This window comes from Ovis canadensis, chromosome 14, assembly GCF_042477335.2.
Source record: "Ovis canadensis isolate MfBH-ARS-UI-01 breed Bighorn chromosome 14, ARS-UI_OviCan_v2, whole genome shotgun sequence".
Lineage (NCBI taxonomy): Eukaryota > Metazoa > Chordata > Mammalia > Artiodactyla > Bovidae > Ovis > Ovis canadensis.
The window spans coordinates 61,716,005-61,726,648 of record NC_091258.1 but is presented as its reverse complement, the minus strand read 5'-3'; the positions used below and the strand labels follow the sequence as shown (position 1 = coordinate 61,726,648).

The 10,644-nt window shown below is 46.3% G+C and overlaps 1 protein-coding gene across 1 annotated transcript; it reads left to right on the top strand.

Moving 5' to 3' along the window:
• The first annotated feature begins 1,149 nt into the window (after positions 1 to 1,149).
• On the top strand, positions 1,150 to 4,234 carry LOC138419533 (F-box only protein 27-like). Its single transcript, XM_069552410.1, has 7 exons — positions 1,150 to 1,174; positions 2,214 to 2,591; positions 2,759 to 2,870; positions 2,953 to 3,048; positions 3,306 to 3,441; positions 3,762 to 3,902; positions 4,091 to 4,234. The coding sequence occupies exons 1-7, from the start codon at positions 1,150 to 1,152 to the stop codon at positions 4,232 to 4,234; spliced, it is 1,032 nt and encodes a 343-aa protein (XP_069408511.1).
• The last annotated feature ends 6,410 nt before the right edge of the window (positions 4,235 to 10,644 follow it).

Here is a 10,644-nt window from a genome sequence, read left to right as displayed (position 1 = left end):
CTGTTTCCCCATCTATTTGCCAGGAAGTGATGAGACCAGATGCCATGATCTTCGTTTTCTGAATGTTGAGCTTTAAACCAACTTTTTCACTCTCCTCTTTCACTTTCATCAAAAGGCTTTTTAGTTCCTCTTCACTTTCTGCCATAAGGGTGGTGTCATCTGCATATCTGAGGTTATTGATATTTCTCCCAGAAATCTGGATTCCAGCTTGTGCTTCTTCCAGCCCAGAGTTTCTCATGATGTACTCTGCGTATAAGTTAAATGAGCAGGGTGACAATATACAGCCTTGAAGTACTCCTTTTCCTATTTGGAACCAGTCTATTGTTCCATGTCCACAATCAAATAAATATATATTTTTAAGTACTCATTGTTTTCATGGCATTCCATAGTTGTCAGTATAAATATTTGCTACCTGGTCTTTAATTGACAAGCTAAAAAATTACGGCAATTAATTTGGCAGGTTGTGCTACTTTTGTTTCTGGTAAATAAGAGCTTTCAAATTATGTTTACTGTGGGTGTCATTGCATTTCCAGCTCAATAATGTCCCTGCTCATCATTTATGTAGGACACATCCATAAAACTAATTATATCAGTATTATCAATAGTGGTTTCTTGTGTTAACAGGTCATTCCTGGGAGCAAGCAGTTAATCCAATCTGTTAACAAAATGCAATCTTTTTTTTTTTCTTGTTGTGATGCTGGAAGTTGAAAGACTAGAGTAGATCAAGCCAGAGTAGTATTGGGAATTCCCTGGCCACCCAGTGGTTAGGACTTGGTGCTTTCACTGTGGGGCATCCAGGTCTGACCCCTGGTCAGAGAACTAAGATCCTGTAAACTATACCACGTGGCCAAAAGGACACAAAAAAACAAACCCACAAAAACCAAGGTATTAAAGCAACAATATTTCACAAGAAGTCTGTTGGCTTGTAGAATTGTGTGGCGTGTTTTGAAAGTATAAAAGAGACTCGATTGACTGTGAGACATAAAGGAAACCCCATTACTACTTCTTCAGTAGCCTTCCATAAGAGAGTCATTTCTGAAATAACCACCACACAAAGTGAAAGTCCCTTTGCTACCAAGTCTAATTTAGTTTTGTAGCATAAAAGCAAGTCATCGACAAGCTTTTTTGCAAAAGCGTTGGACTAAGACAATGACTGTCTACGAGGGCAAAAGACGTACGCATGGTTAAAGACCTGATAACAATGCAATCGTCAAAGAAATTCGGCTATTTCTGTGACATACAAATTTTAAGATATTAATAATAGATAGAAGGGAGAAGGCAATGGCAACCCACTCCAGTACTCTTGCCTGGAAACTCCCATGGACGGAGGAGCCTGGTAGGCTGCAGTCCATGGGATCGCTAAGGGTCGGGCACGACTGAGTGACTTCACTTTCACTTTCATGCATTGAAGAAGGAAATGGCAACTCGCTCCAGTGTTCTGCCTGGAGAATCCCAGGGACGGCGGAGCCTGGTGGGCTGCCGTCCATGGGGTTGCACAGAGTCGGACACGACTGGAGCGACTTAGCAGCAGCAGCAGCAGCAGCAATAGTTAGAAGCATGACTGCATCTTGGAATACTTAACATTTGGGGAACTTCTAGAACATCTGTATTAATAAATATCCGAAAACATTGTCCATGTCACATTTGGCTCCATATTAACTCCCCTAGTCTGAGTACAACCTGATGAAGGGCTTCTGGAGACTATAAGGGGCTGACTAGTAAATTGGTTCAAGGCCGAGGGAGGAGGGGGCCTAACAGTGAGAAGGGAGCAGAGGGGTAGAGATTGGATAGTCAGTGGGAAGGCGGGGCAGGGGGGCGGGGCCTGGTGGGCGGTGCTAGTATTAGGGAGGAGGCGGCCTATAAAAAGGGCAGACTTGGCGCTGGAGGCGCAGAAAACAAGGTGACCCGCTAGCCCACCAGGAGCACTGGCTGAGATGCAGGGTATGATCTGGGGTCTGCGAGGCCACGGGTGGGCTCAGTGGGGGTCGGGTGCGCTGCGCTGTGCTGTGCTGCCTATGGAGGAGAGGGTCTGCAGTAGTCAGCTGGCAAAGCATGGGTTGAGAGTTTGGGGACTTGAGGATGGGCCTGGTGAGGGTGGTGAGGATGGAGAGGCAGCTGGCAGGGTTTGGAAATGGCACTCTTGGAGTGCAGCTGGTGGGGACTGGCCGTCGGAGCTGCAGGTCCCTGACGTTTGGACATTGACTCTCCCGCAGCGGCAACCAAACCTGGAGAGGAGACCATGTGTACCTCAGCCTCCACAAACTGGCCAGTTGGTGTTTGCTCTCTGAAGCCCGAACCCGAGGAGATCCTGGGCCCAAACCAACTGCCCATCGAGATGCTCCAGAAGGTGCTGAGCTACCTGCCCCCACGCACGCTGCTCCGGCACTGCCGCCTGGTGTGCCGGCGCTGGCGAGACGTGGTGGACGGCTGGGACCTGTGGCGGAGCATCCTGCCCTGGAGACACCCCGATCTGTGGCCCGTCATCCGCACCTGCCTGCCCCCTGCTGACGCCCCCGGGCCCTGCATCCTGGGCCGCTTCTGCGAGCACAGACCCATAGGATGCAACCTCCTCCGGAACCCTCGTGGCCTAGGTGGGAGCCCAGGAAAGAGGTCTTACTCCAGGGAGAAGGTGGGAGGGGCCAGACGCATGGGGCGCTTGGACTCCGTGAACCGGGTGGAACTGGATCCCAAGAGAAGAGCGGGAGTTTCCCCAAAGGAAAGGCAAGGAACTTGGGCACTAACTGTTTTCATTTAACAGGAGGCTTCCAGAAATGGACCGTGCTGAGCCGTGAAGATGACTGGACGGAGAAGGAAAACTTGGAGGTCATGCCGAGGGCCTATATGCAATCCAGCTTCCTGTCTGCCTACAGGTGAACGTCCCTCTTCCCCAAGGGCCAGGGCAGTTGTTGAGTACCTGCCCGGTTCTCATTGACCTTTCCCCCTCTTTCCTAGGAGGTATCACAAGAAGCAGGTGTTGGACCTGGAGAAGGAGGGTCTGTGGCGCGAACTCCTGGATAGTGGAAACATTGAGATCTGTGTCTCTGACTGGTGAGTGTCATGACGAAAACGGCCCTTCGGCTGATCACTGATCTTGGCTTCGGTGGCTGGGGAGCTTCTTTAGTGTAGACTGGTTCACTGGGGATGCAGAGGGGCCAAGCTCCAACGTGACACTGATGGTAGAGGTCCTGAGGACCACAGAACTCTTTTGCCCTTGCGTGCATGAGACGGCCATTCAGATGAAGCAGGTAGATCCCCAGCGAGATGGGAGGGCAAGTTTAACCTTCAGGTTTTCCCTTCTCCCACAGGCGGAACGACCGACAAGGAATTGACTGCATATATCAGCTAACTGTCCATCTTCTAGATGCCAGCCAGGCCATCCTGGACCATTTCTCTCCACTGCCTTTTCCCATTCGGCGTAGTCGAAACAGTGTCTCTTCTCGGGTGAGTCTGGGCAGGGGTGTGGGAAAGGACAGTGGGGCTTATGATGACCTATGGCTGTATAACAAATTGCCCTCAAATATAGTGACTTAACAACAGCACTCATTTCATCACACTTCACGGTTTCTATGAAGAGGGCTCTGCTGAGAGTTTCTGGCTCTGGTCTCTCGTGTAGTTCCCTTCAGACACTGTCTGGAGCTAAAGGGCAGGGTGGGCTGTGAGTGTGTACACAGCAGCTGGTGGCTGGCCAGGCAGCTCTTGGTTTAGTCTCAGAGCTTGGCCTTGGGCTCTCCCTGTTTGCTCTAGCTGGGGGTTTCTCACAGCATGGCGGCTTTGGGGCAGTCAGCTGCTTCCTGGTGGCTCAGGGCTCCATGAGGCTGCTGGAGAAACCAGCAAAAGCTGCACTGCCTCTGACCCCGCAGTGGAAGTCACTCAGCATCACTCCCACCACACTCTTGGTTACAGTGAAACCCTCCCAGATTCAAGGGGGTGGAAATTAGACTCCACCCCTGGGTGAGGAGTGGCATGATTCTAGAAGGACAGATGGAAGTGGAGACATTGTTGCAGCCATCTAGGGAAAATACCACCTGCCAGAAGCTCTAACTCAGCTTTTGAAGGCACACTGAGAATTAACCTCTTTTTCTGTCTACAGGCCAGCCACGTGTTCTCCAACATCAAGAAGGGCGTTCGCTTTGTGTCTTTTGAACGCCACATCTGGGACTTGGAGTTCAGAAATGAGCAGTATGGAGTCTCTCTGATGAACTCCAGTGTCATCGTGCGGGTCTGTCGACCCTAATCAAGGGCTGTCCTTGAAGACTATCTGACCTTCCTTCCAGTAGCTGGGACCATCGGCTGAGCCATCTCAGTACTCTGGGGACTTGTAGCTTCCTGGCCTCTGGGAACCTCATGAATCCAGTCAAAGCTTCTACTGAGCCCTGTCTTTAAATTCCGGAAGCTACAGGAAGAAAGCTCTTCCATCAGATTTATTGGCTGCTGCTACTCTAAGACAACTCCTGTTCTACCGAGTGGAGGTCCACGGTAAACCCGTGAAATGCTGTAGCAAAACAAGGCTCCTCAACCTCCCCCGACGCCAGGCACCTCTGGTTCAACCCACATGCCTTCTGCCCTTGTCTCCTCCTGGTTCTGCATCAGAAGTTTTATTGGTCCCATGTAGGAAGCCCTCTCCTTATGTCTGAACTAGAAGTTCATCCCCATGGCTGAGAAAATTCCAGCCCCCATTGGTGGTGAGCTTAACCTCGTGGGGTGTCAAGACTGGGACCAGGACTCAGAGCAGAAAGTCAAACTACCTCAAAAACTGTTTGGACACAGAGGGTTCTGCCTACTCTGTGAACAATGAAGTCGTCCCCCTGAGCCCAACCCTAGCCTGGATTGCATTGTATGTAAAATTACTTTGTAATTTTGAAATTCTTTTCAAATATGGAGAGGATAATTAAGGAACATCTTTCTAATCATAGGTAATACATATAATTTTGCCAAAAGTGTCTCAGCTCTTTTTTAATAGAAATACATTGTTACTGCCTTGGTGACTACTTGGTTGAGAGTAAGGAGTTGTTTCATTTGAGGAAAAATTGTGCAGAGGAAAGTATCAAGAGAAAGTGTTCTCCAGCAGAGAGTATGGAAGAGTCAGAATCCTATTTCCCAAGCCCTAAGGAAATCATGGGGTCACAGGTTATCTACCAGGGTTAGAAGCCTTAGGCAGGTGGTGGACCTGGGCACCGTGTCACAGTGACACCACATTTGTGACATTCTGGCCACAAGGGTGAGAGAACCATGCAACGGCAGGATCCGTCTGTCCCCACCTCAGTCCAGGGGTCATGGCTGCCCCCTCCCTGCTGCAGGATCCCTAAGGAGCTCCAGGTCTCCAGATGGAAAGCAGATAAAGCCGCTGCTGCCTTTGTGTCCACCCTGAACTGTCCCCCCCACCTGCAGTAGAAGATGGGACACACCCTGAGGGGAGGGTATTTTATCAGTTTCATTCTAAGGGGAGTTGACAAGTTGAAACAGACCTAAGTGTTGTGACCACATGTAATGTGGGTCCTGAAGGAACCTGTGTGGTCCTTCCTCCTGATCTAATGAGCTCTATTGCCCTGGCATGGGTCATAGTTAGGACAATCTAGCTCTGGAGAATATTTTGGGGTCAACTGGAGGAATTTCGATATGAGGAATATGAGTCAGGCATTTACAGAAAATTAAAGGTGAAGACAATTGCCCTAAAGAAAAAGCAGTCACTGGTCTAGTGGTTAAGAGTCTGCCTACCAATGCAGGGGACGTGGGTTCGATCCCTGCTCCAGGAAGATTCCACATGCAGAGAAGCAACTAAGTCCGTGGGCCACAGCTACTGAGCACCTCCTCTAGAACCTGTGCTCCACAGAGAAGCCATCGTAATGAAAAACCCGTGCACCGCAGCTACGGAAAACCCACACATAGCCACAAAGACCCAGTACAGGCAAAACCGACTAACAAGAGAAAAGAAAGGCAACCGCATAATTTAATTTGGACATGTATTACACCTCTATTTTTATTGTACTTATATGCACATGTATAACTATGTACGGGCTTCCCAGGTGGCACTAGTGGGAAAGAACCCACTTGCCAATGCAAGAGACGTAAGACTCAGGTTCAGTCCCTGGGTCTGGAAGATCACCTGCAGGATGGCATGGCAACTTATTCCAGTATTCTTGCCCGGAGAATCCCATGGATAGAGGAGCCATTTCGGCTACAGTCCATTGGCTACTCAGAGTCAGACACGACTGAAGTGACTTAGCACACACCCATGTATATAGTTATGTGTGTGTGTATATATATATACACATATACCTTTTTAGGCCACAACAGCATGAAACTAGAAAACTACAGGAAAAATAATTATTCCATGGAAGCTAAACAACATGCTAGCAAGAAAAAACAATGGGTCAATGATGAAATCAAAGAGGAAATTTCAAACTATCTTGAGACAATGACATTGAAAACATAACCATGCGAAGTCTGTGAGATGCAGCAAAAGCAGTTCTAAGAGGAGCGTTCATAGTGACACAGGCTTTCCCAAGAAACAAACAAGCCCCGACGTAAACAACCTGACCCACCACCCAAAGAACTAAGAAAAAAGAAGAAGAAAGAAAGCCTAAAGTCAGCAGAAGGAAAGAAAGAATAAAGCTCAGAGAGGAAATAAATAAAATACACTTTTCCAAAGAATAAAAATAATAAAATCAAGAGCTAGTTTTTTGAAAGGGTAAACAAAATAGACAAAGCTCTGGCCTGCTCTCCAAGGAGAAAAGCGAGAGGAGCCAAATAAATAATATAAGAATTCAACAAGAAGAAATGGGAAAAAATGGGAATTCCCTCATGGTCCAGCGGTTAGAACTCTGTGCTTTCATTTCAGGGGCACCAGTTCAATTCCTGGTCCAGGTACTAAGATCCCACATGCTGGACTTCCCTGGTGATCCAGTGGTTAAGAATCCATCTGCTAATGCAGAGAACATAGATTCAACCCCTGGTCCAGGAAGATCCCACATACCACGGAGCACCCAAGCCTACGAACCTCAACTGCTAGCCCGTGTGCTGCAGCTACTAAAGCTCCTGGCCTAGTGCCCACGCCCTGCAACAGGAGAAGCCACCGCTGTGAGAAGTCCATGCACCACACAGAAGAGTAGCTCCTGCCCTCCACAACCAGACAAAGCCCGGGCACAGCAGCTGGGACCCAGCACAGCCAAAAAGAAATAAAGGGAATAAACTTGCAAAGAAAGAGGAGAAATAGCAACGGATATTACAGACATTTTTTAAAAATTAAGAGAATACTAGGAACAATTATATATGCCAACAGATTAGACAACCTAGAAGAAATAGACAAGTTTCTAGAAACATACAGCCCATACAACAAAACTGAATCAGGAAGAAATAGATAATTTGAATAAACCTATCACTAGAAGTGAAATAGATTTTGCAATTTTAAAACTCCTTGCAAATGAAAGTCCAGGACTGATGGCTTCACTGGGGAACTCTAACAAATGTAAAGAGAACTTTCACTGATTGCTCTGACACTCTTCCAAAAAACTGAAGAAGAGAACACTCAAAGTCATTCTATGAGCCACCATCACCCTGATACCAAAACCAGATAAAACCACTCCGAAAAGGAAAACTACAGACCAATATCTTTGATGAATATAGATGCAAAAATTCTCAACAAAATACTAGTAAACCAAATCCAACAAAGAGCATACACCATTATCAAGCTGGATTCATCCCAGCATCACAACGATGATTCAACATATGCAAGTCAATCAATGTGATACACCACATCGACAAAGGACAAAAACCACATGATCATCTCAACAGATGCAGAAAAAGCATTTGATAAAATCCAACATCCACCCACAATAAAAACTCGTGTCAAAGTGAGTATAGAGGGATCACATCTCAACGTAATTATAGCTACTTATGACAAATCTATAGTCAACATAAAGCACAACAGTGAAAAGCTGAAAGCCTTCCCACTAACCTGAAACAGGACATAGAGGCCCGCTCCCACCACTGCTATACTACATTATATTGGGACAACCAGGATGAGACAAGAAAGGAAATAAAAGATATCCAAATTGGAAGAGAAGAGGTGAAGTCGCCATAAATGCAGATGACATGCTACTATATAGAGAAAGCATTAAAGACTTTACGCAAAAAAAAAAACTGGAACTGACAATCGAATTCAGTGAGGTAGCAGAATACAAGATTAACATACAGAAATCTGTTGCATTTCTTTACCCTGACAATGAAATATCAGAAAGTGGAAAAAAAAAAAAAAGCCCTTTTAAAATTTCAACATGGACATCCCTCGTGATCCAGTGGTTAAGAATTCACCTTGCAATGCAGGGGACGAGGGTCTGATCCCTGGTCAGGGAACTAAGATCCCACATACCTCAGAGCAACTAAGCCCACACACAAGTACTGAGCCCACACACAAGTACTGAGCCCTCACACTCCAGGCTTGTGAGCCACAACTAGAAAGCTGCAGCAGAGATTCTGCATGCCACAACTAAGACCCAACACAGCCAAATACATAAATATTTAAACAAACAAAAAATTCCATCAAAAGATAAATACCTTAGAAATAAATTTGACAAAGGAGGTGAAAATCTTCTATGCTGAGAACTATAAAATATTGATAAAGGAAATTGAAGGTGATTTAAAGAAATGGAAAGATATCCCATACTTTTAGATGGGAAAAATGAATATTGTTAACAATATTAATGTTGTAATATTTTGATAGCACCATCCAGAGATAAGGACATATATTTTTAATGTACACACAGACATTGGGCTTCCCTGGTGGCTCAGACGGTAAAAAATCTGCCTGACAATGCAGGAGACCTGGGTTCAATCCCTGGGTTAGGAAGATCCCCTGGAGAAAGGCATGGCAACCCTCTCCAGTATTCTTGCCTGGAGAATCCCATGCACAGAGGAGCCTGGTGGGCTAAATCCAGGAGGTCAAAAAGAGTCAGATACGACTGAGCGACTAATACTTTCACTTTTCACACAGACATACATACATCTAGATAGGTACAGACAGAGATCTCATACCTTCCCTGCTTAAGTTTCAGAAAGCCTCTGTCCCTCTCCCACTTTTTTCTCTCCCTTTCTGTTTTAAACTCTAATAATTAAACAGTGGAAACAGTGTCAGACTTTATTTTGGGGGGCTCCAAAATCACTGCAGATGGTAACTGCAGCCATGAAATTAAAAGACGCTTACTCCTTGGAAGGAAAGTTATGACCAACTTAGTTAGCATATTCAAAAGCAGAGACATTACTTTGCCAGTAAAGGTACGTCTAGTCAAGGCTATGGTTTTTCCAGTAGTCATGTATGGGTGTGAGAAATGGACTGTGAAGAAAGCTGAGTGCCAAAGAATTGATGCTTTTGAACTGTGGTGTTGGAGAAGACTCTTGAGAGTCCCTTGGACTGCAAAGAGATCCAACCAGTCCATTCTAAAGGAGATCAGTCCTGGGTGTTTATTGGAAGGACTGATGCTAAAGCTGAAGCTCCAATACTTTGGCCACCTCATGTGAAGAGTTGACTCACTGGAAAAGACTCTGATACTGGGAGGGATTGGGGGCAGGAGGAGAAGGGGACGAGAGGATGAGATGGCTGGATGGCATCACGGACTTGATGGACGTGAGTCTGAGTGAACTCCGGGAGTTGGTGATGGACAGGGAGGCCTGGCGTGCTGCGATTCATGGGGTCGCAAAGAGTCGGACACGACTGAGCGACTGAACTGAAATAAATTGAGCTAAGGCTGTAGTCTCAGATGATGTGGGCTGTTTTACCTTTCAAGGACATACCAAGAGTTATAACTTTAAGGTTTCTCCTAGGAAATCATTTATTCTCTCAGGGTCAGAATTTTGAAAAGGTGTTTTATCAAGCTGACTTTCTCTAAATGTCAAAAGAGCTCCCTCCTGGCCATTTAAGAGTTAAGATAAGTGTTCACGAGCACTGGCTCTGTTCCAAACGTACATGAAGCCAGATGGAGTTGGAGTGAGTGACTGCCCATCTGGGAGCTTTCCTCCTTCAGGAAAGCACGCACATTGACCAGAAGGAGGAATCCAGGACGGCTCTCCCCTAGGGGGCGCCGTCCAGTGCACGGCTTCCGAAAAGCGCTCCCATTTCTGTGACCCCAAAAATGGAGCCCTGATTTTCTCAAAAGGCCCCTGGGGTGCCTTATACACCTTCCCCTCCTGGAAGCCATTACTCTCAAATCATTATCTTCTAGGTGGAAAGCCCTTTTGGAACCCAATTATATTTGTTTTTCTTCTTAATCAGCATACTCCATGGGATATGATTCCAAATGTTAACAGTGATTGTCTCTCGGGAGGAAATTGAAGAATGGAGACGCAAACTTGCCTGTCAGTATTTTCCCTTTGAGCTTTACTTGAAGATTTTTTTACCTATTTTTTTAAACCACTTTTTAAACCCCTGATTGGATCCAATCAATGTTCATAATCTCATTAGCACACAGATTACATCAAAAAAAAGATGTATTGCTATGACAGAAGGGTGTGGTCTCTAAAGTATGAAAGAGTGAGTTGTTTGGCTGTGTCCAACTCTTTGCGACCCTGGGGACTGAGGTGGTTTCTAAGATTTGCTTCAAATTGCTCAGGGGGAGCAAGTGAGAGGGTGTAGAGATGAAAACAGATTGGCCA

Excerpts from the sequence above, each read along its gene's own strand:
- LOC138419533 (XM_069552410.1), top strand. The coding sequence starts at position 1,150 with ATGACTGTCTACGAGGGCAAAAGAC. Across the intron at positions 1,175-2,213 it reads TGTCTACGAGGGCAAAAGAC|CGGCAACCAAACCTGGAGAG; the intron begins GTACGCATGGTT and ends ACTCTCCCGCAG. Across the intron at positions 3,903-4,090 it reads CCACCACACTCTTGGTTACA|GCCAGCCACGTGTTCTCCAA; the intron begins GTGAAACCCTCC and ends TTCTGTCTACAG.